Genomic DNA, 26,007 nt, shown 5'->3' on the forward strand with positions numbered 1-26,007 from the left:
GCACGAAGTCCAATCCCAAACACTGCCCTTAACTGGGAATGGGTGGTGGTGTTCTGGTCAGGAATACATTCTTTGGGAACCTGCAGTGTGTTGGAATTGGGAATGACCCTTTCCTGTTGGAGAAATTGATTTACTCCGTGTTCTGTGCTAAATCAAGAGTATTCGTCCCTTCTCCCCAGGAGGAGCCCCACTATTGTGAGGCTAGGGAGAGCCCACTTAGCAAGACCCTCCCTAGGGGTTTGCAAGTGGGACCTCACTGGGCGTGACTCCCCTCTAGGGGACAAGGCCTCTCGTTACCACATGGAACTCGCTACACATGCAACACTATCTTCTTATATGGGATTGCCTGCAATAACAAGTAATGTGCCTTCCTCTCCATTTGCTTTAGGCAATACTGGATCAAATACAACACCTGAAAGAAAACAGAACGCCCCTTTGAATAGGGACTTGTATCTAACAGCGACGAGCCGATCGAGAAAAGGGAGAGCAATATGCAGGGGAAACCCTCTGACGTAGTCCAGGCTTGGAGGGGCAGAGCAGTGTGGAGCTGGGAAGCACGCGGCAATGCACAATGGAGAGAACGCCAGAGAAGGATGCTGGCGGTCTGCGGTCTGGCGTACGGCTGTCAGGACTGGGTCCTGTCCTGCAGACCTTCATAGGTGGGGTCGTCACCACGGGAAAGCTGTGGTGGGCTGGGGCCCTGATAAACAATGCTGATACCTGAAGGAATTGGAGGAACGAAACCTACCATCCGCAGACATAATGCAGTGCCGAGGTGGACTCTGTGCTGGAGCTGGGAAAGCGTAGACCGAGACTAGAGGAAGCAAATCCGTCCTGAAGGCAAGCCTTGTGAATCCACCCACGTCAAGTGAATGTACCGGGGTGGATAAGGAGAGGGGGCAGCAACAGGGATTTTATTTACTACGTGAAAGGAACTGCAATATTAACTGTGGGTCGTGGAGAAAGCCCAAACCTGTATATTGTGAAGCACCAAGAAAGTTGCCAAGTGTAACTGGTGATGAACTCTCAAATCTATTGAGAGACTTTAAGAACCACTCTGAATTGAGCAGAAGTACCAATCCCAGAGAAAGCAAATGGACAACAGGAGAGGCCCCAGAAGTAGTGGTACTACATCTTATGAACACTGGAATCTATTACTAAGACTTTTGAGCAACCCTCTGAATTAAGCGCAAGCACCAATTCCAGAGAAAGTGAGGGGAAACCTAGGAGGAAGCCCCAGGTGTGGTAGTGCTACAACATTAACAAGGGTATAATGAACCCCAACAGACAGTTGAATGGAAAGTCTGAAGGACTCAAATTAAACGGAAGAACTGTAAGATTAAATACAGAAAGACTATCGGAAGGACACTGAGGATATTGATGGGTCTCTCAAACTCTGGGATTTGCGACCTATGAATATGTACCATGAGTTGCAAAAGCTCATGAAGGAGAATTTGTAAACCCGGATTAAATATATGCTACTGAGTTGCTTGAATTTCCAGAACTGGTTGCAATTAGAAGAACCTGAAAAAAGCCAAGGAAAAACTGCTAAAGGGAAGGAGCCAGAAGATCTATATTCCGGCCATCTCTCGTTATTAGTTCTAGTGGTAGGGTCAGGAAGAAGTAGGGTTAGGTCTGTGGACATTTGATTTGGACTTTTGATGAGACCAGCATCCTTGGTTTGGTTAGGTAGGGATCATTCCCTTAGCAATAGGGTATTTTCTTATGAAAAATCCCAAGAAATGTCTGTGTCTGGCTCCTACTTCTGGTCCGCCACAGTACTTTTAATCTAACTTACCAGTTGGTTTGGCCAAGTGTGGTTGAAAGGGGATTTATCGATTTTACTAAATCCTATTTCGGTACTTGCCTATGAAATAATCCTCAAACACTTTTCTCCTCCCCTCTTTACTTAAAACAATTGTGCTACTGCTTAAAGCTGCGTGACATAACTGGTTGTGTGGACCTCTTTGGGATGCCTATTTTTTGTGTATTTGTATATTTAGTATCCTTACTTTTGAACTGTTTTGTCCTAAAAGTATGCTTTTTACATGTGTGGTCCTCTATTACTTGACCATGTCGAAGTGTTGTTAATTGTAGTAATGAGGTTTTGATGATGCAGTACTCATGTGGTGAGTCTTCCGGTTAAGTTCCTGTATTCACATTGCTGTTAATACATCCATCTTGGGTAGATCAGGAGATAGACCCACCGGCTCCCACCACCCTGGTCACCAGCTCAGATTGTCCGGAGACCCTGGGCAGGGAGCACTCTGGGTGGCCTCAGTACTATGTCACATGACTCCGTTTCAGCACAGAGACACACACCAGCAGGTTTAAAGAGAAAGGAGGTAAAATACTACAGTACCTATATACCAAACACCTGAGTGAAAAGCCGTTGCTTTTCCAAAAGTTTGGCATTCCAACCCCCCCACCAGTGTTCTGAAAATTCCTCAGAAGTCATGTTATGGGCAGGGCCGTTCTTCTTTGGGCAACACTCATCACATGGGACAATCTAAGCCTGCATTCCTTCCCTCCTGTTGTGGTGATTCCTAGAGTAATTCATACATTTATAAGGAGCTGTGATTGCACCATAATCTTCATAGCACCTCATAGCCATTTCCTGATGTTTCAACCTATGAGCCTCTTGTCTTATCTTCACGTTTCTCTCCCCAACTATGGGATCTCTTCAAGCAGAGTGTGATGCTTTTACCCCCTCTCCAATCATTTAGGTTGGCAGCCTGTCTCCTGAGCAAGTGGCCATGGCTAACCTGGTCTTACTCTCACCATACCGGGGTTCTGATGCCTGCATAACTGACATACTGGAAGAGATGGCAAAAATGCTGAAGCTTGGAGTCATGGCAAGATCCTCTGGGAAATGGTTATCCCTGCCGTCCTTGTTCCAAAACCTGATTGGTGTTGGAGGATTTGCATAGACTAGAAAGGTAAAAACTCTCACTGAGTGAACATATGGGAAATTCCAAATGGATCACACCTTTATGGTATTGACCATTACTGCTACGTCCTCAAAAAAATGGGAGAATCACATTTGCCACCTCACAAACTCTTTAAAGTTGTTGTTCTGTGCTTTTGTACTGCATGAAGCTTCTGCTTTGTTCCAAATACTGATGGAGCATCTCTTGCTCTTGTTCCAGCATAGAGATTATGCAGGTGCCTACCTGGATGATGTGGTTATCCATAGTTCCACCAGGGAAAAATATCGGAAACACCAGAGACTGTTATGTTCCACAGTCTGAGACGCTGGACTTGCAGATAATCTGGCATAGTGTGTGCTTAATACATCGTCTATTGAGTACCAGTGACACCCCATTGGCAATGGTGTGACAACCTCTATTACCAAAATGCATGCAATTCAAAATGTCCCCTACCCAAAGAAAGATACTTTTGCTCTTATAGACCTATTTGCCTATGACAGAAGATTTATTCTTAGGTTCCTCCCAACCCCTGGCCTAGCCTATTAACGACTAACAACCGTTCCAACCCTGTAAGATGGTGAGAACCAGCTTTGAAGGTGTTTCAGGACCTCAAAAGGTCTCCGGTCACTTGGTTTTAACAAACCATTAATCTTTCAGACCAATCCTTCCAAAATAGGATTTGGTACCATCCTGCCAATGAAAAGTGACAGCAAAAACCCCATCTTGTATGTCAGTTGGAAGCTGTACCTTGGGAGACCAGTTATTTCCCCAGGAGAGACTTCATTCTTTTGACAGACCATTACTCACACATCTTGTTATCCCTGAACAAAATTACAAATGGCCACATCACGAGAGAGTTCCTGAAACATCATTGTTTTCAACTTGGATGCTCCATGGAGAAACAAAATGGTTGGCAAGTGTTATTTCGCTTCCCCACTCCCTTTGAGTTTCAAGAATAGATGTGGAAGTTGTGTGCAGGTTTTTGTGTGTATGTGTGTATGTATGTGTGTGATGTGTCCTTGACAAGATGGAAAACATTACCAATTCAAAGTATTGCAAGTATGTCTGCTCTTTCGTTGGACAAATGACTCATGTGATTTAGAACTATTGCAAGTAAGGGAGAGGAGTTGTGTTCCTCGACGTGAAGCAGAACACTAGTGGAGAAGTCTTGATAATGCTACCCTGTGGATTGTGAGTAACAGGTGGAAAAATACTGGAGCTTTGGCACTGAACCCTTTGCCCATAGCGAGGATGGGTTTTGTAGCCACCGCAAGGAAGGGGATAATGTGATGCTACAGAGGAAAATCGAACAAGAGGAGACTACACTTGACCCACCGAGAACAAACGAGACTGAGGTAAGCAACAGATTAAGAGGGAGAAAAGCTTGTGGATGCCAAATGACCGAGGAAGACCTGGTGGAGAGGCTCCAACACTGGGGATAATACCAAAGACGAAACACTGATGAACTTCACTGTTGAGCGCAACAGGGAGCGCAATGAGTTGGAACTTTGCAAGGTTCCTTTAGCCCTTAAGTGAGCAGAGTGAGTACCCAGAAAACATTGACCAGTGGGATTTGAAGTCCAAAGCTCTACAGGACATTGTGTTTGAAAAGCCCTGAGGCAGCACACACACATTCATGACTTTTAAAAAAAAAAATGTTTGAACTTTATCCCATGGTTTATGTAATTCTAAAGTCACATCTCTATTAAATGAGTTATAAAACTGACCAATGCACGCCAATAGCATAGGGGACAGTAATGACATGGATGTAAATAGATCCCTTATTGCCAGAATATAATTTGCTGTTCATGTAGGATTAAGTGCTCTTTGCCTAGAAGTGAGGGACCATTCCAATGTTCACTTTTTGTCTTTCAGCTCGGACCTTTCCTGGATGCCCGACATGAGCAAGTTGAGGTAAGACTTACAGCATTGTTGGTTCAAAGATGGAAGGCATGCCTAATCTGACCATTTTCTTTGTCAATCATGCTCAAACCAAAGTATGTTTGTAGCGTAGGTATGTTTTACCTGTTTCTCCCCACCTTCAACGATCAAACCATACAAACCATGTACAAGCAATTTAGGGAATTTTAGTAACAAACTCTGCATTTGAAAGCAAGCTTTAATACCATTTCCATTGGTCAGTTCTGGATGAGATTGATGGAACTGCGTGAGGGAGCTGATTGTGATCTCCCACAAGGAGGTTTCAAGAATACGTGTAGTCAGTGGTGCATTTTAAAGCAGACTGAGGCCCAATCAAACTAAAGCGCATATGTTTACCAGTTTGAAAGGGTTCATGTAGCTCTGAACCTACCAAAGTTGTAATGAGGGTCCTCTGACCTAGAAACACTACTCAAGCTTGAATTTTCATTGAAGATGGCAGTGAGTGAGTTTTCACGATTGCTTACGCCACCTCTAATGTCCATGGATTCCTTAGTGAAGACAATTGGCTGTTTACATTTTTAGGAACTACTTACCAGTGCCTAATGTGTTTTAAAACAGCAAAAGAATATTTGGGACAATCTATAACAACATGAGCAACTAGCTAAAATGGAGAAACAAGACTCCATTTGTCTCCATCATCCAGAATCTGTCTTCTTGCCACACTTTCCAGGAATCGACCAGATGACTAAAGCTCTTTCAGTGGCACACTCCAGATGGTTTTATTTTATTTAAATATAGCGTCAGACAGTTAATAAGCTTTCTACACTATGGTATAACAATATCCTGGAAATAACCTCAAATCCAATCCTAAAATTGCGGTAAACTGACAATATCGATAATATACAAATAATGAAAATAAAGAAAAATGTGAACACTTTTTTTAAAGCACACATCTACAATTTATGCCCAATCATCCATAAGTTAGTTATTGTTGATGCTTTGTCTACCCAGTAGGTAGCTGTGGCCGAATTGGGTTGATTTTATTATAAATTCTGCATAATTAACTAAACTACTTAAATGCCATACATGCAGCACATTTAGTTCTTCACAGGAAGTGAGGAAATATCTCGTATCTTCTGAGTTTGCTACACGTACGGCAGACTCTTCTACCAATCTCAGTACTCATTCTTGCACCTACCACCATTAACGTTGGTAACCGGTGTAATCTAAGCAACATAACTATTCTACAGTTCCTAACCGATGGAAACAGAGTTGCGTGCTTGTGGCATAAAGTATAAAAAATGTGGTCACTGAAAAGGGTGATGAAGATTTTAACTTGGATACATACATATGGTTGTTAGTCCAGTCAGATTGTCTGACCCTCTTCATGAATTCACATTTTAAAGTACTAAATTCACAACCCCAGTCTACCTGCAACCCAGAAAAAGGTTTTTTTTCTTTCTCTAAAAGACTTGACAGCACCTGGATTACCCAGCTTCGTGGCTGAACTCAATCTTCAACAAAGGGCAATCCATAGATTTGCATGCCTTTCATAACACTTCTCGTTTAAGGTCTGCAGCCGTTTCCAGCAATATCAAACCTATCTCCAAGCATAGTGCCTGTATCCGGGTCCATTGGGGCAAGCACAAAGTTTGACGCCAAATCTTACCTTCTAAGATGCTCAGCCACCTGTTACTTTTTCCATGTACTCTTCCAGTCATATATAATCATGGGAGTAACACTATAAGCCAGTAATAGGTCCTGCACACTATACCAAACAGTATTACTAACAAAGTTCTAATCGTAATTAATGAGTAGATTGCTTTAGACTTCCTTTGCCACTTCAGTTTGTTAGTTTTCTTAATGGTTATGGGAACTCGTAAATATAGGACTGTACTTGCTCCACTGGTGCTAGTTCGAGCATCCAGGTTTTGGTTCTAGTAGCTGTTTTCCCCCCAAAACCCAGTATCTTAGTTTTACTTATTTTACATGCATATGATTCTTTGCGGCATATACCAATTGATTGCATTAATTCTTTTGGCCATGCCAATCACCGTATGATCTTACAAGACCACGTCATCTGTGTAAGCCAGCCAGAAGATGACAATCCTCTGTTGGGAAAAAAATTATTAATTGCAACTAAGTCATTTGGTAAATCTGCAGTATATAGGTTTAACAACAAGGGTGCTAACATGCAGCCCTGTTTAAAGCCATGCTCTCTGCAAATCGATGAAGTAAATATACCCCTGATGTCAAGCCTAACTTGCATTGATGTACATTTGTATTGACATGTTTAGTAACCCTGATGGTATGTTCCACTGGTGGAATTACTTCCACAATAAGGCATTATCCACAGAATTGAATGCTCCATTAAAGTCTTTAAACAGAATGCACAAAGGCGGGCTTTCATTTCCTTCCGCGCTTCGATAATCCGCGTGTTCAAAGCCAAGATGTGAATCCTGAAAGAGCCTTTACGAAATTCTGTTTTATACGGGCTAATTAAGTTATTTATTTTTACTCAGACCAGCCATTCTCTTAACAGAATAGGTGCCCATATCTTACTGTGTTAATCGAGCAGTTCTAGTATTCTAGTATCCTGTAATTTTACTGATTTAGCTGGTCACCTTTTTTAAATACAGGTATCGGCAGTGCCCGTTTCCACACCTGGGGGATGTTCCCTGTACGTAATATAGCCTCAAACAGCAGCAACAGTAGGCGGGGCAAACCTCCAGGATTTCTTTGAGGATTAAGTTTGCCAGCACTGTGTGAGGGTTCTGAAAGGCCAACTTAGGTGATGAGCTAGGATTTTCACATGGTCTTGACAAACTCACTTAAGGTAACATGGGCTGAGCAGCAAATCAGACTTTGGAGAACAGGGTTTTGTTGTACATTTAACACTTATGTAGATATCTAGTACTTTTCTCCAAGTATAAAATTATACTATTCATGCAAGCAATACTTAACTATACACTACAGCACATACGGGTATACATACATTTCAATGGATTACATTCTCCCGCAGATTTCTCATCTGATACATAACCTTCCAGCGTCATCTGCTCAAACTTCAACAGGGGGCACAGTAGGGCGCCACATTGACCGTAGACTCCTCTTGACTCAGCCATGCCACCTCCTGTCTGGAGACGGATCATTTTGTTGAGCAGTGCGGTTCGTGTCCTCGGATGAACCTGAAGTTTATTAGACAGTGGTTGGCGAAGTTGCCGATCAGGTGGTCTCCATCGAAGTGCCCAGAGCGTTCGCCCGTCTGGTTAAGACACTAAAAGCCCCACAACCAAAAAGGACCGGCCGGGGAAGGCTAAGAAGTGCTCTCAATCCCGAAGCGGTTCACGCTGTTCGTCGCCCTCATCCTCCCACAAAAAGAAAATACGCCATCGGCACAAACACGATTCCGACTCGTTGGAGGAGCAAGGTAAAGGAAAGAGTGGGAGGCGTAAAGGAGCAAATGATCCTGCTTTTTCAATAAGTCATGTTGGCTATGGCTCCATTCTCGATGCCGCAGGCGAGTAAGGCACCAGTTGCACCCAGAGGTTCCGGTGCCACAGTGACCATGTCTGATCCTACACCCTTGTGCTCGACCACAACTCCGGCGCGACTCTCGAGGCACCGGCACGGAGCCGAGGAGTCTTTGGACTACAAATTAGCTGCCAAGTCACTAGGTCTAACTCAGTAGCAGCCTGCCAAGCAGACATGCAGCATTTTCTTTAGGGATAGAGGGCTACAGACGGTATGTCCAGTTTGGTGGAAAGGCACAGTCCCTGCAGCCAAGCGCAGATGGGTTTCTCACATCCCGTATGGGGCAGAGGGGCCAGCAGGCCTACTATGCCTCTTTGATCTTCCCACATGTTTCTCCGGTTGGCGGAAGAGTACTGGTAAAGGTGGAAGGAGATAACCTCCGAACCCTGGGCACTGCAGCTCGTCAGATGGGGTCACTGTCTACTGTTCCTAAGGATACCACCAGACAGACCACCATCACCACCATGCCCCCCTCCAACAACTGGAACAGAAGTTACAGGAGGAACTGAGGGCCCTGTTATTGAAGGGTGCCGTGGAAGAAGTGCCACCGGAGTATAGGGGATCGGGCTGTTACACTTGTTACTTTCTGGTACCCCAGAAAGGAGGACGACTCTGTCCCATCCTGGACCTCATGGCCTTGAAAAATGTCCTGGAGAAGGATAGGTTTTGGATGGTGACATTGAAAGGCATTCTCCAGTTTCTTCAACTCCAGGACTGGTTGGTGTCACTGGACCTTCAGGGTACTTATTTCCATGTGCTAATCCATCTGAAGCTCAGGCAGTTCCTGAGATTTGTCGGGTCAAGGCGCTCCCCTTTGGCTTAACCTCTGCGCTGAGGGTTGTCACCAAGCTGATGGCAGTGGGCTCCACATATTCCCATACTGGTTGATCTGAGGAAGGACTCCAGAGCAGATATGCTCTGTGCTCAAGGAAACCACATCTCTGCTTCACGTTTTGGGCTTCTCCCTGAATTTCCAATAGTCCCACATAACACCAATGCATACGCTCCAGTGCATCAGAGCAGTCCTGGGCACACGGGTGGGAAAGGCTTTTTCCCTCCGAATAAAGAGTTAACAATGTCAGGCAAATGGTCAAGCCTTTCTAGAGCCACAATAGTCTACCCGCGGCTTCCTTCCTCCACCTCTTGGATCTCATGACTTGCTGCATTTTTCTGGTGCCAGGGGCTAGGCCGTGGATGCAATCTCTGCAGTGCCTGCTGAGGGGTCAGTGGTCATAATACTTTGATGCCATGAAGGGCATTCTCAAGGTGACTAGGTTGGTGGCCAACAACCTTTCTTGGTGGGCCAGCATGGAGAGCATGATGGCGGGAAAACCCTTTTGGCCGCCTTAGCCTCTGGCCCAGGTTATCACGGATGCATCCTTGATGGGTGGGGGTGCTCACTGCGCGGATCTGCAGGCGAGTGGCATTTGGTTGCCAATGGAATGCCAGTGTCATATCAACAGGCTGGACTTGCGGGGTAATCTGGTTTGACCTGATGGCCTTTAAGCCTTCCCTCAAGGAGAAACACGTCCTCAATCTGACAACACAGTGGCCATGCACTGCCTCGACCAGCAGGGGGTTGCTGTTCCTATCCCTACCCGTATGCAGGGAAGCGGCACAGCTATGCTTCTGGTTACTGGAAAACCGGATCTCCGCTTCAGTTTCTCACCTAGAAGTACACTCTCAAATGAGTGGGACGTGTGCTAGGAAGTTCGGAGAGCTCTTCGCCCGTTGGGCAGAGGCGTAGCCAAGATTGTCTAACATGTGGGCCTAAAGCTAATGTAGTTGGGCCCACTGCAGTGTAACATCTGTAAATGCCCACAAAGCGCTGCTGAGTGTGCATTTACAGATTTTGTGTGGGCCTTGCCCTGACTAAGCCACTGCTGGTGGGGACACCAAACAGTGGAGTGCAGAATGACCTCACTCGAGGGAATTCCCAGCCAAGGGTTGTAAGGAACTCATGGTGGCAACAGTAAATACAGACTCAAGTCATCACAGTTCAAGGGTGTTTATTAAACTGTATAAATGGGTTCGAAAAAACGCATAATAACCTACATCTAAGATGGGGGCAAGCTACAACCATCAAATAATAAGGCGTCTTGTCAAATAAAAAGGGCCTATACATAAAAAAGCTATTGCCAATCCTTACCGCTAAGTTATAAAATAGTGTGGGATAATATTCACCAGAAAAGGAAAGTGTTCACAAAATAAGTCTGGATGGAATAGCTGGCGTTTCCCTTCCTCACATTTTTAGCACAGGACAAGGCGTGACTTCTGAGCACAATATACAACTGGTCTTCTCCAGCACGAGGTTACAGTTCTTTTCAGCGATATCCGGACCTTCGGTGGCCAAGTCTTTCATACAAAGTCTCTAGACTCCGAGAGTCTGATGTGTCAAAAATAACAAAACAAAAGTTCCTTTCCGTAATCTTTTATGTTGGGTGATCTCTTCACCCTGGGATCGCCCCAATCCTTCTTGAATATTAGCCTCCCTCAGTTGAGTTCACTACAGCCTTTTACTAAAAACATCTTTCCCTGTTTTTATGTGTCTCAAAACAACCTTTCACTCTGGGCATCCCTCAGCCGGGTTCACTCTTGCCAACACAACATTCACAGGGTTATGCTTCACCCCACCTTGCAGGCATCCCTCAGCCGGGTTTACCTTTGGCAGATACAGTTTACTTTGCTTTATCACAAATGTGGGATCACTTTCCTTTGTTTTTCCCTTGGCATCCCTCCGGTGGGTTTACATAGCCATTCCAACACAGTTCATGATTCTATCAGCTCATCAGAATAGCGATGTTCCCTTCCCCTAGCTTTCTTTCGGCATCCCTCTGTCGGGGTCACACTTGCCACAGTTCAGTAGACTCCTTAGGTTCTTTTATTACCGAAGTCCGGGTCTCAGCCCCCAGTCAGGCTTCACATACTTCTATTCACACAATGTTCTCTGAGTTGTTACTGGTCATTCCAATTTGTAGGCATCCCTCAGTAGAGTTCATATTTGCCGCCAGTAACCAACGTTTACTTTGTTTCCTCAGCGTGCAAGTCTTTCGATTGTACAGGGGCTTTTCACTCAGCCTTTCTATGACCACTTTAACCTCTTGTGTCGGGTTCTGCAGCTGGTCTTTCCCTGGTACTTTAAAAGTTCAGTAACACACAAGTTCTTTGAATTCTTATCTTGATGCCGTTTGCAACCTTTGCTCAACACAGTTCGGTTTACTATTGTTTCTCCCTCCGACTCAATGGCTGTGATGAACCGCTTGGCATTTCTTGTCTTTGGAGTCAAGGACGGTACCACAGTAGCAATAGTCTTCTCTTGCCTTGGTTATCAGTGTGGGAGGGCCCCGTGCACTGTTGACATCTGTTAGACCACACGCTAGCTGTAGTTCCTGGCAAGCCTCCAGAAAAGGTGCATTACAGGCCTTTTTACGCATGAAAATCTTTTAAATACGACCCCTTTATTATTTTCCTGTGTACATTTACAGACCAGTTTAGAGCAGAGGGCAGTGCACAGGTCAGGTTACTTTACAGAACCAGGAGGCTTCTTTTCATTTTTAATCTACATGTTTTTAATTGCAAGCTTTCTCTGAAACCTTTCAAAAAAAGAAACTGCACACTGTGATATATGGAATGGTTTCTTTCCATTCAGCTTCTGCTGCGTTGATGCTCATGGACCAAACGGAAGCACTGTGCATATTTATTAGCCTAGAATTTTAGGATTGTATAATTAATGAGATGCGAAACTAGTTGCAATTGTGTATTAATATTTTGTTACAAATTATGCTTCCCCGCCCCCACAATGAAAGCAAACCAGTATTGCACAGTGAGTTCCGCTGCTGTGTGCATAATCATGCAGAGGCTCATTTCATCATTTTTTTACTTATAATTTAATGTGCACTCTAATTATAAAAACAGTGTGTAACTAGACTATGCACAGTCTAGTTTACATCCATTCACCTTGCAGTCAATGGGGAACATTACTATAAATGGTCAGTGGCAGCAGAATATTTGCGCAAGGGTGAGTCATTACACCAATCACAGGTGTTCTAGCCTCTCAAATCTTCAAGACTACAAATCAAACATCCAAAACCTGACTCTCCAGGAAGTGCAAGCGCTGTTCAAAAACAAAGAAAGGAAAGTTACATTGGTAATTGAAATGGAAACTCAGCAAAACCTGTCCCTGTGGGATTATACCTCGTTGATACTCTGTTAACTGACCTCTGTAGGATGTTAGCCAGTAGGATAGCTCAGCCGGTTGATCACTCACTGCTGCAATCTGCGCTTGATCTGTAGGTTGGAATCCTGGCAAGGCCAACTCAGCCTTTCATCCTTTCGAGGTTGATAAAGGAGTACCGACTTTGGTTTGGTGATAATTGTGATGAATATTTTCTGTGTACAGCGCTTTGCCAAAAGCGCTATATAAATAACCATTTGAGCATTAGATTAGATATAGAATTTAGCATGGAGTTCTTGCCTTTTTTTACTGTTGTATCATAACATTGGCATACCATTAAATAGTAATAGCTCCAGGAAATGAGGATTTTCATTAAACATCAAAAGACAATTCTTCTATCGAACCTCAAAACACACAATATAATTCATGTTTGCTTTAATACATGATTGCCTTGGTTTTTGTGTTTTCAACATTTAAATAATATACATGAGAGATCAAATGGTGAGACCTTGGAGAAATAATGAAAAGGGTATTCTGGGTCAGTGCAGAAAGCAGCAGCATAGTAATGATTTCCATACAGTTTTTGGACACATACATTTTTACTCTCTTGCAAAGGAGAAAAGTCATTTTTAATCTTAAAATCACATTTACTCTCAAAGTTTAAAAATAGGGAGTAAAATACTCCCACTTCAAAAATCTTATCTGGAGCACTGGTCCCTGGTCTTAATTTCACAGAGGCTTTGCGAGTCTGTGTCGAAAAGGGCAAGAGCACTTGCCACCATCCCCCCCCCCACCCCCTCACATGTCGTCCGTTCGGTTCCCGCCACCTTTCTCCTACGTTTGAGCTGCTGTCCTGGAATAGCTGCCTCCTCGTGCAGTTTGACTTGCTCAATGTGTGCCCTTGTGCTATGCATTCTATCCCTGTGGAGAAGGGAAAGGGCCGTCGGGTGTGTGCAGTTATTGTCAATTGCCTGACCCTTGTGTTGGGACATGTCAGGTAAACGGCTCTGGTGTTAGTCTGTTTTCTTACACCATGAAACAGTGTTTGAGTTGGAAAGGTAGGGTGGGGTTCGAGCTTCTAAATATCCCCCAAGCATAACCCCGGGCTCCACTACCCAGATGATCCTCGCTCGTTGTAAAGCACCGGAGGGGGGTGTCTGTACTCGAGCCCAGAGCACCCCAGCCAAGGTTCTCTATTTGGACAAGCGACCAAGGCTTGAGCTCTCAGGAGGTGATGCAGGCTGGTTCTTAAGTACAGTGTAGCCCCAAGCACCCACAAAGGAATGTCCACACACTGTTAGTGCAAACAGAGTTCTTTATATAAATAGGCTCAAGTTATGTACACAATCACATACTATGTGCTCATGTCAATCTAAAATGGAAAATATATACAGTTATATATACAGTTTCTAGGTGGTACCACAATTATTCTTTGATTCCATTAAAATGCATCAACTGTACTCAGTTCAAATGTCATATAAATCAGTTAATAAGGTGAATCAACAATAGAAATGGGAGGAAAGCAGGTTGGTTAAAACAATAGGCAGAATACTGGCCCCTACCGATAGACACAGTTCTGTGTGAGGATTCCCCCAACTGGGCAACATGTAAATAAAAATATAATACAAGCCCAGTTCATATATTGTTTCTATGAGTCTTATTCCCTTCTGAATAGTTCTACCACCCCAAATGTACCTGAAATGGTAGAGTTCCTTGATAAGGTGTCGATGGATCCTTCTTGAGTGAACCCCCTTTAAGGCAGGAGTCACAGATCGTCGATGGTCCTCGAGGAAGGTGAACCTTGGTGTCGAGAGTCGTCGATGAAAAGGTTTGATTGCGCCGAGGTAGCAGCTTCGGTCCTGGTGGTGCTCATCGATCCGTCAGGGACGTCCTCCGAGGACGAGGCAAGCGGTGCACTTTGGCATCGATAGTTGGTTGCCGCAAAGAGTCACTGAAGAACTTTGGCCCAGCAAGGGTGTCTGGTCGTCAGCGTCTTTGTGGTCTTCGGGTGGCAGGAATCCCACCGGCGGATTCTCCTCGCATTTCTCCGGGGGGGACAAAGCGGTCTGCAGTGCTGGCGAGTGTGTCCTTGGATTCAAAGTGTCTTAATAGAGCGTTACGGCTCCAGTAGTCAGCGGCACTGCATCAAGTGGTCCCCGCTTCTGGGCAACACAGCTTCGACGGGCCTCCCGCGGTTATAGCAAACGTGCAAACCCTGGTCAACGACGATGGACAGATGTCCGGTGCTTCTCTTCGATCTCCTCAGCTGTCTGTCTCCAGTCGGCAGCCTGTCGAGGGTCTGACTTCCAGGTAGCGTGGCGAAGGTTAGCGGTGCACGAGGTTCCCTCGTAGCTCGGGAAGAGGTCTCCTAGCCAGGTCCTATCTCGGATCAGTCCTCGACAAACTCAACAGCTTTCAGATCGGGTCGAAGCAAATGCAGCAGCAAGTCGTCTTCCAGCTTGGCTTAAAGAATAAGCATCAAGTATCAACTTCAGCTTCTGAACGATTTCTAGCAGTGATAGGCCCCCAGATATACTGTTCTGTCTCTCATTCACTCTGCTGGGTCACACTCAGGCAACCAATCACTCAGAAGGGCGTTCAGCAGGCAGAAAGACAATCGGGCTCGCAGTGCATTCAGGCCATTCTCCTCCCTCTCAGACATCAAACAAGTGATGTGTATTGGGACAAGTACCCAGCCATTCAGCACTCCACACTGCATTAATACTAGTTTCGGACATGGCTGTCTCAGTCTTAGTCTCACATACCAGAAACTAGACCCACATAACAAGTGCATATTGGTCACACATTCCATTCACCCAGGCCCCACTACAAGGGTGTACCCACAACATAGTTACTGGGAAGGCTCCAGCCAGTCTGGCCTGGACCCCCCCCACCCCCACAATACCATATATGGAACTTCCACCCAACAGCCAGTCAGGGGGAAGGGACAGAGTCTGGGCTTCCCAGGACTTTGGGAAAAACAAGGTAACGGGTAAAGGAAAGCAAGAGGCCACAGGGGCCATCTTGTCTCCTATCAGGAATCCACTGATTCCAATGGCAGGGCCTGGGAATCCCAAAATGGAGGATACTCGGAGCACCTCTCAAATTCAGCATGGAGCTGTCACCAGCCCATACCCTGCTCTGTGGGCCACACAGAGGTGCCCAAAAACATACACTAGGGGTACAGGATTGTACCCCCACGCAGGGGTGCCATAAGGGTATCTCAAGGGTCTGTACACCAAACCAAAAAGAGCAAGAGCTGCACTGAGAGGAGTCCCACGTGGACTCCTTTGCAGAAAACAATACAGAACGTACACGAAACAGGACTACAGAATAAGGACGGGGAGACCCTGTCCCTCCAATGCATTGCCAGCATCACACTCGTTCACCCCCAGGGTTGGGATCGGAGAGCGCCAGCCCTTCCCTGGTCACCTGAGTAAGGGATTCTTGTGGTGGTCTTGGGCGAATACCCTCCGGTTTCTCACATGGTGCACTAGGGAAGTGTTCCCGGTGGAGCGGGGTCTTCAACCTCTACTATTCGTTTCCTCTTTCTTCTCTCTTGCCACTTGACGCTCTGTCGCCCAGGTGAAGCCGACCCCAGTACTGCCACCCACTTTCTCAACCATCTGGCCTATGAAGCGTGTCATTTTGCCGATTCCTTCTCGCCGCCTCCTCCTGCGACTGACTCACACATTGACACAGCCCTCTCTAGCCTGTATCTCTCTCACTAACACTCTTGATGTCCTTGCCCCTGTCATGAGGAGCTGTTTGAAGCCCACCTCCAAGTGCAACTCTTGGTCTGGTGCCAACCTTGCCACCCTCAAACGCAAGTGCCGGATGGCCGAGAGGAAGTGGAGGGCATCAGGCACATCCTCTGACAAAAAGGCCTGTCGCCTGCTCCAAGGACAATACAGACTGTCTATTACAAGAAGAGAGCCTACATCCAAGCCTGCGTCTCTGCGGCCTCTAACACGACCAAACTCTTCATTGCAAGGAGCTGGCCAATCCTGCTGCAGTCTTCACCACTCCTGTTCCTTTCCAGGCCCTGTTTGCGGCACTGGCTTCTCACTCCACCACTAAAACTCAGGACATCCTGTTCTCTCTCCTCTGCCTCTCCCTCTCTCAGCCCACTCTGGCCGCCTCTCCCTCTCCTCCTCTGTTCTCCTCTTTCCCCGTGTTCACCCCTGACAACGTTTCTAGACAAGTCTGATCTATGAAAGTATCATCGAAGCAGGTGCTCCCCTTCTGCTCCAGAACCATCAAGGACCACATCGACACCCTTGCTCCAGCCTTGGCCAATTTCTGCAATCAGTCTTTTGCCATTGGAACTTCCCCTCCCCCTAAAGCATTCCCTTGTGCACCTCCTGAAGAAGCCTTCTGCCGATCCTGTCTGGCAAACTACCGCTCGATCTCTCACTCCTATTCTGGGAAAACTCCTGGAAAAGCTGGCCATCTCACAGCATACTCTCCATACCAAATCTGTTGGTTGTCTCCATGACCATTATTCTGGCATTAGAGCAGCCAGAAACACTGAAACTTCTCTCATGAACACCCATGAAGACCTGCTCTCAAATCGCGACTCTAGCCTTCCTTCTGTCCTCGTTATCCTTGATCTTTCCTCTCCTTTCGACAGTCATCCTCACCATTCTGATCAACCGTCTCCATGGCAACCTGGGCATCACGGGCCAGGCCCTAGCCTGGTTTACCTCTTTCCTCTCCGATCGACCCTTCCAGGTCCAACTGGGTTCCTTTCCCTCCTCCACCTCTCTCCCCGTGGTGTTCCCCAAGGCTTTAACCCATTACCCTGGCTCTTCAACCTTTACTTGGTACCTATGGCCCATCTCTATCTTCTCTCCTAACTTTCAGTGTAATGCGGATGACACTCGGCTCCCCGTCAGGGTGCCCTCAGCCTCCTCTCTTGCTGATTTCTGATAGTCTATCCGTGATTCGAGAATGGTGTGCCTCTAATCATCTCTGCCTGAATGCCAGTAAGACTTGAGATCCTTCTCCCTCTTTCACTCTGGCTGCCCTCCTTGGGCACTCTACCTTCCTGTGAGGCAAAAAAACCTTGGTGTCATCTTCGACTCCACCCTCTCCTCTCCTGACATCACGGATACCTCGAAGTCCCACTATCATCTGCACCTCAGAGGTATTTTTCCTTTTTTTATTTTCCCCCAGAAGCTCACTGTCTCCAGAGCCCTGGTTCTCTCTAGGCTGGACTACTGCAACAGCCTTTCTAAATCTGCCTGCCTCTACTATTCGCCCTCTTCAACTAATCCAGAACAGGACTGCGAGACTTGTCCTTGTCCTCAAGCCCAGGGATCGCATTTCTCCAGCCCTGAAATCTCTACATTGGCTCCTGGTGGCTGCAAGGATCAGTTTAAGGCCCTCTGCACTATCCACAAAGCTTTCTGGGACTGGGATCCGTACTACATCCAACTCTCTCCCTAAGCACTTTCCTGCTCCAGCCCTGCGCTCGTCCACCTCCAACTCTGAGGGTCCGCCGCTTCTCCAAGCAGAGAGTGGGGTGTAGATCTCGCTCCTCGGCTGGTGCCTCCCTCTGGAACAGCCTCCCTGCTTCTCTCAAACTTGAGCAGGACCACCTCAGGTTCCTGAAGCAGCTCAAGACATTCTCTCTCCCACCTTTCTCTCTTTCTCTTTCTCAACTAACTGGTTACCTGGCCTCCCTCTGAACCTTATGGTGGTCAGGCTCCTTCACAACCAGTAGCCCCATGCACTGACCCCAGACCTACCGCGATCTAGGAACTTTCTGCAACCCTACAGTGCCTGCTTCCTTGCACTTAATTGGAATCGGCCACCCCAGCAGCACTTGAGATTTGCTTTTGCACTCTCCCTTTCCCCTCCCCCTGGCACTTCTCCTCTCCCTTGCGCTTCATCTGAATGACACAACGCCTAGTAAGATAGTTAGTTTTGTTCCCTTTCCTTGTCTTGTTGCGTCTAGAAACACTTCTGTACTGGTTGGGACCAGTCATCCCGTTGGTTCTCATGAGGTTTCGAGCCACCATGATCTTGAGTGCCCCGCGCTGGGTGAGAACATTTTACTCTGAGCTCCTGGACATGACCAATTGCTGTCCTTTGAACCAATTTCTGAATGGCCACATTCCCGCCTACTCAATTCTTGTTCCACTGGGAACTCAATTTGGTTCCAACCTTTTTTTATGGCTGCTCGTTTTCTATCAGGTTACTTACCCTGAAAACAGCTTTCCTGGTGGCAATCACGTCAGACACACGTGTGAGGTGAGCTTCAGGCCCCATCATACAGGCCTCCCTTCCTGCACTTTTTCAAGGCGAATACCTCTATCAAGGTGCTCCCTAAATTCCTACCGAAAGGGGTTTGAGTTCCACATGTCCCAGAGCATGGATTTGCCAGTTTTATATCCTCCACTTCACTCTAAGGCTCAGTACCTACGTAGCTAGGATGGCTTAATTTAGGCGTGATTACCAGCTCTTTGTGGCTTTCGCTCTGTCCGGGAAGGGTTTGGCTGTGTCCAAACAGACAATCTCTCATTGGATAATTCCCTGCATTGCATACTGTTGTCAGATAGCAGGAAAAGATCTGCCACCAAGCATCAGAGCTCTTTCTACCAGGGGCGTGGTGCCATCATCTGCCTTGCAAAGGGGTGGGCCAGTAAAGGAGATTTGTCGAGCGTTACTGCTTGGATGTGGAACGTGGTTCTGATGCTTGTTTCGGTAGAGCAGTGTTCCAGAGCTTCCTGTTTGAGGGCTTTCATCCGCTCTGCACTGCTTTGGGGGTCTATCAGATGAGGAATCTGCAGGAGAATGCAAGCCATTGAAGGAAAAATTACTTGCTGGTAATGTTGCTTCCATGGATTCTTCTCCTGCAGATTTCTCATTGCCCTCTCATTCTACCCCACTATGAAAGTGGTATGTTGCCATTTTCTGGTTGTTCTCTTCTGAAGGGTGAGAACTGGAGATGATTTGGTGTTGGGCAGGTTTGGTGCCTTTTGCATTGAGTACTGTCAGTCGGGTGCTTTCAGTACTGTCTGTTCCTCACACACAAATAAAACAATCAGTTTTTTTTCTGTCTATAAGGTGAATACTATGGATTCTTCCCTCGCAGCTGCTGAGCTCGGAGGGGGGTGCACTGAGGTACGGGAGCACAGTGACGTAACATATGTACTAGCCAACGTCCTGTCCGCAGTCTAGGAGTGGCACGGAAGAGTCAAGAGGAGTCTATGTTGAGTTGTACTGCACCCTCTTTCGAAATTGATCCATACAAAGAACATTACTGGTAAGTAATTTCTCCATCTCCACAGTATGTAATCCCAGCGACTGCACATCACTTTACCATTCATACAGTAATAAGCAATTCAACAATGGCAAAGCAAAACTGTGACAAATGGGAGAGACATTTGGTAAAACATTGTCTAATGCAACCAGTTTTAGAATTCTAAGGCAGGCGCCCAGCTTGCAGTCATTCATTTAAGTAAATCCAAGATCCCAAAGTGTTCAGTCATCACCGGAGTACCTGGAAAGGGCGGTTAGGTAATCTTAAAGTTCACCAGCACAAGTTCTGGCCTCAGCCAACGGGTAAGTCAAATGTTTTTTAAACATACACTTTTAGGAAAAAGGGTTTAGAGTCGGTGTAGGTGTTTACACTTGTTGTTCCACCACTCTACAGGTTTCTCAGAGGACAATTCTAGGCCAGAACTCCACTGCCCATGGCCTGGAAAGGTTAGTGTTACAGATTGGAATTTATGCTAATGCACTCTGTGTGGCGTGAAGGAGACAACAATAGTGGTATGTACACTTGCACCCTGAAGTCCAATTTGTAAAATAACCACTACATGAGTTTTCAAAATTGTTGGGGCCACTTGTCCCATTTCAGGGGTTCGATGTACAGTTGCTGAAAACGGTGTTGAGTTTAGGTCCGCCTAATGGCGGCTCAGATCTCAGTGCATATGCAGTTCCAGCAAACTTGCAGGAAGCTGATCCAGACAACCTGGGACATACTGTGACTACTACGATGAGTACACAGCACACAAAGAGAAGCAGCAAAGAATCCCCAGTCAGGTCGGCAGGCTCTGGTTAAGATAACAGACTCCAGACGGTCCCTCCTCGGAGTGGGGAGCACCTAATGCAGGCCACGGTCTGCCTGGGGCACAAGCTGAAGATACATGTTTCAACTCAGGATGGTGGGTTTTGCAACAGAGGCCAGGACGGTGAATGGTCAACCCACAGGCTGGTGCTAGGATACTTACCCAGTTTTTCCCCACCTCTCCCCCCGCCACCATAAAAGCAGGATGATGATGCTGGACAAGTTGATGCCAGGAGTCCAGTGGACAGTGCACAGAAGAATGTTTTGCCTAGTGGCAGGAGATGAACAAGAGGCTGCCATGTGATTGCTTTGCTGCAATCCTCTGAGTCTTCTCGTCCTTACATTTTTGGCTCCAGTCGGCGACCTTCAGAATATCTGTAGACCCTCTCCTTATACCCAAACTACACGTGACCCCCACCAGTAGGGTGGACCTGCACCGTTGACACTGCAGTGGCTGTCCAATCACGGACTTTGCTATGAAAGATGTTCTTTTTACAGCTTTCTCTTGTGGCGAATCCAGGAAGTACATCCCTTTTACCCAAGGGGAGCCACCCTCTTTGGGACTGGGGGAGGTGAGCCTCTTGGAACAAGGCATGCCCTAATGACAGCAACATCCCCTTTCCCCTTTCCTTATAGTCCAACATGTTTGTAGGATTTGAGAACTAAGAACAACCATTATGTACAGGGTCCCTTTAAGGTGAGAGGCTGGGTTTCTGACCTGGATATGGTGCTGCATTTCATTGAACACCTGGACAAACCGGGTTGTTTGTTCCAATCCACGGACAAACTAAAATAAGGCACAGAGCTAAAGAGTATGAGAATATCCACTAAGCTGTGGCAGGGAGCACTGCCCTCAGCACCAACTAAGATAAAGTCTCTGGAAATTGTAAGGCCGCCAATTCCCACGCAGGGAAATTAAACCAGGCCAAAGCCCAGGATAGGCAACCCAAAGAACTACTGGGTCCAGAGGAGTGCATAGCCTGAGAAGGGCCAACCGTGGAACTGCAGGTGCCCGACACCCCAATAGCCCGTGAGGGGCAAGTCAGGAAATCTGCCGGGGATAGAAGAGCCCATAGACCGATAGGGACCAAACGAGGAACCGAAGAGGTGAGGGATGTCCATCGTCCACGACTAACAAACCACTAACGCCCGTAGCCTGCGAAAGGCTAATCAAGCAACCACAACGGTTGGGAAGACCAGGACCCTGCAAAGCTCCAACTGGGGAGCTGAAGGGGCGAGTGGCACCCCTAACCTCCGAAAAACCACGACAAACTGTCCCGAACAAGCCTACTCAAGCCAAAAAGATAAGCATGCAACCAGCAATAACTGAACCAAGAAAGCGCAACGACTGCAGACAGATGTAGCCTGCAAGGGCTTAGCCAAGAAACCAGTATGGGCGAGACACCCATATCCTAAGAGGTAATAACTTGAGTGGGGCTGTCAAAACCCACTGCCAACCTGAGGCTGGAGACCCACAACGGCCAGGAAACCGGAGATCCGCATTCTTGAAAGCTGTCTTTCCAAGAAAAAAAAACCTCTAGTTTCCCCAGACAGGATAAATAAACACAGGTACCTAGAACAGTCCTTATTGAACTAACTTGTTTGTGACATTTAGTTAATTTGAAAGATGCTTTCCTTCAAAGTTCATCGCACAGAGACACTAAAGAGTCATGTACCAGTGCATCATCTTTCTTTCTAGAGTAGGTTAATGATTGCTCAGTTTAAGACCGAGGACTTTACTTGTGACAATCTAACAAACACCCTTTTTTGTTTTGTAGCGTAGGAATTTCATCTTACTGATTGGGAATCGGGCAGTTTGTTCTTTAAGCCTTCTAATAAAGGTCTTTTTGAATTCAGTCTTCGTGTCCGACTTCTATATCTGGCTTACCACACCCTCCATCGAGATCAATGGAACCACACACTTTTTTGTTATGGTTTGAACCCTGCCCTGACTTTTGGTGTCAAGTAAAGACTTTTTTATTTTCTTTCCATGCCTCGCTCCTCTCTTTTGGTTGCACTTTTGCCCATATGACTAGCAGATCAGGGGGACCCTGACCACTTTTTGAACTTCCTTTGCAGTTTTACTGCAGCACACAACCCCTTTCAGTGAAGTGCTCTTTTTTTGATGTGTCCGAGACAGACTGGTTGTTCTGCAAAATGTTGCTGCCATGTTTTGTTTTTGCTGCGTGTACTTTTATGCTTTACCGCATATTGCCGATTTGAGAGCCATATAGTCAAAATGTCTATGCAACGCATTTTGTCCTGTCCTTTGGCCTTCCTCCTGCTTTCATGCGTCACAAAACCCCTATACAGTAAGCTTTTTTCCAGCTTGGACTCAAGTTCCCCAGACAAAGTGGCAGTGTGTGCATCCTGGCTGGATGTGGGGGTTGGGACTGTGTTGCCTCATCCACATTCTATTTTAATTGTTTGTTTATAACGCGTTTAATACCCAGAGGTTTCTAAGCGCGGACGTGTGGATCGAACCTGTTGCATCGCATTGTTTTGTTTCCAAGGCGAGTGCGTTGCCCCTGAGCTATCCTCCCAAGACCATCCCGGGGATGTCTGTTGCTGGACAGATGTAGGGCAAGAGGCTGTTCATGATTGGCTAGTGTGAATGGTGCAGATCCTTTCCATTGTTGAACTGGGGCAGACGCCAGCCTGAATATGGGATGAAAGGAGTCCTGCAGCTGTTTCCTAGGCTTTTTGGCACAAGAACCCTATGAAAGGGAGTAGCTTGTTGAAAAACCAAAGACTGCCACTGACAACCAGCTTTGCCAACAGCCATGTCCCTCTGCATCCTCCCACAGAGCCCCCCCCACCCCCTCTCGTTGGTGGTTGGACTAACGATTCTGAACCCCAGCATGATCACCCCACCTTCGTAAGTGTCCTGGAACCATTCTGTGTACTGAACAGTTTTGTCCGACATCTCCTTTGCATCTGTCCCTGTCCCGCGTTGCATCTTTAACTTGGCAAGCCATTGACTTGTGGCCTGTGACCAGTCCTCTTGCGGCTCTCCTGCATGAAGAGGGGTCTTCCTCGAGCTGTGTCTTCGTCACCATGTCACCTTCCCCCCTCTAATCAGGATGATCTTCAATGCTGTTCACCACTTTCATGTCCAGGACAGGATGGTTGGGGGTGAGGTGGGTTTTTATCCTCCCGTCGAAAGACCTGCTGTGGCCATTGTTCTGTGGTGCTTGAAGACATTTGGGATGGTCTCGCTGAGCACAGATCCACTGTTTTGCTCGATCTAATCCCGATTGCAAAATCTTCCTTGTGGACGATGCAGAGGGTCTTGGACGTGATCCTTGCAGCTATCAGGAGCTAGTCGAGCGATTTCAGGGCTGGAGAGTGTTAAGGGACTTCAATTCAGCACTCCAACTAAGTCAATGCCGAGTCTGGGATGCCCAAGGGAAGCCCTTAATTATATATTTTTATGACAAGTTCATGGATCTGGATGATAAACCCTTGTATAACGCCCCTCTCTTTGAATCCCCCTGACCTCACTGAGCCAAGAAGGTGGTTTGTTTTGCAAATTAAAGGATTTATTGAACAATTAAACAAGATATATATCACACTTTTATAAATTAATATTTGATAGCACACTTATGAATATGACAGTGATCAACAATGGATAATATTACACTAGCACACTTTCGTAATCACTTAGGAGTTGGTATCGAAAGGATAAGGTAGCTGAGCATGCTTTTATGGTTTCAAGAAAAACAATGATGGAAAGAATGCAGCACAGGGATAAACTGATATGGTTTCAACAAGAGATAATGTAATCACTTTTCCCCTTGTGGCAATTCACTCCCCCCCCCCCCCCCCTATGTAATGTAAAGAGATGGAAGGAGAGCACACAGTTTTCAGGAATACAATCAAAATGCAATTCAATGTTCAATTCCCTCCAGCAAGCCTAGAACAACTGGTATGCTTTTAAATACAGGCAAAAATACTTTTCATGGGATTTGCAATGGAGTGAAAATATGCTAAAAATGATTTTAATTCCCTATAGGCGGTTCAGGGTAGGTGACAGCTACTTTGAATTAGGTCAACACCATCCGTGATTCATGGGGGATTATAAGGTTGAAAACGGATTTCAGCAATGCAAAGCAAAAGCAGCTATTTTTCTACAAGTGGTGAAGTGAGCTGGTTGCAATTCGCAGCACTTTTTCCGAGTGCATCGAGCGCGATTACGGAAAAACTATAATCTCGTTCCTAGCACATACGGATCAAAAGATCGGACGTTTTTTGTGGAGGTGGTTTCTCGAAATTAAAGTAAACTTCAGAATGACAAAATGCCACTTTTACAGGTTTAAAATCCCACAAGGGACACACAATTTCTATGATGCAGTTCTAAATAGGTGGAAATGGTTTGAATTAGATTATTTTAAACTAAGAGATGGGTTTTGCACAGGTCTCACTCCTAATTTTGGGAGGAATGGGCCTTGTCACAGATCTGGTGAACAGGTTTAGCTGCAGTTCTCTTGCCACGGGACGGTCTCTGGCACTGGTTCTGGCAAAAGTTCTTGGCACTGCACAGCGGTCTGGTCTCTGGTTCTGGCAAAAGTTCTTGGCACTGCACAGCGGTCTGGTCTCTGGTTCTGGCAGAAGTTCTGGATACAGCACTGCTTTCTGGGTTCTGGCATAGGATTCTAGCCAGAAGCAAACAGCACAGCCCGGCTGTTGAAGAGTCAGGTTGCAAAAGATTTTGAGGCCTGCTGAAAAGGATTCAGCTTGTAGTTCAGACCCCTCTGCTTTAAAGTTCTGGAGTCTAAGTTCTGGATGGTCCTTCTTGATATTGTCTGGTCCGGCAGAGTGCTTCGCAAGAAATCAGTTTGAAATGGAAAATGAATGTGTCCTGCCTGTCCAAAGCAGTCTCTTTTTATGTGTTTTAAAAGTGGGTGGGTCGGCTGATTTTCTATGCCCAACCCTCTGAGGATCCTGATAGGCTATCGAATTTTCTGTCCTCTGACTGGAGAATGGAGTAGTGAGTCAGGATGGGTTAGAGTGATGCTATTTGTATGGCTGGCTGAAGTCCCTCCCTTTTGCATTTACTTAGAAAAACGATTTTTCATAACCACACATGCTTCCCAGATACACAAGTTGTTGAAATTACATGTACACATTGCAGATGAATTAAGGTACATTCTTGCCCAACTCTGATCTTCCTAAGAGCTTGGGTTCAGAAATGACAACTTATTTAAATTTTTAGTGGGTTTTGCCATATTGGACTTTTACCCAAATTTATACAGAGGTACACCCCGTCTCTGGGCATATTACAGTAAATTACTATGTCTCTAGCATAAACAGTGTCTACAATATTCATAATTCCTGGGGTTTTGCCTCAGAACATCAGAGCGACCAGCTGAGTCTTGAACCATGAGTAAAATTGTCATTTTAAGAAT

At 46.2% G+C, this 26,007-nt stretch overlaps 1 protein-coding gene across 2 annotated transcripts in view; it reads left to right on the forward strand.

Annotated features, from left to right (window-relative positions):
• The window catches only part of POLA2 (DNA polymerase alpha 2, accessory subunit), a 910,834-nt gene that overhangs the window by 724,553 nt on the left and 160,274 nt on the right, over positions 1-26,007 (forward strand). For both annotated transcript variants that reach the window (XM_069644973.1, XM_069644974.1), the window contains one exon: positions 4,806-4,844. In XM_069644973.1, coding sequence (XP_069501074.1) covers positions 4,806-4,844 — 39 coding nt within the window. The remainder of the gene's footprint in view (positions 1-4,805; positions 4,845-26,007) is intronic.

Source organism: Ambystoma mexicanum, chromosome 2p, assembly GCF_040938575.1.
Source record: "Ambystoma mexicanum isolate Mex_15411 chromosome 2p, UKY_AmexF1_1, whole genome shotgun sequence".
In the NCBI taxonomy this organism is placed as follows: domain Eukaryota; kingdom Metazoa; phylum Chordata; class Amphibia; order Caudata; family Ambystomatidae; genus Ambystoma; species Ambystoma mexicanum.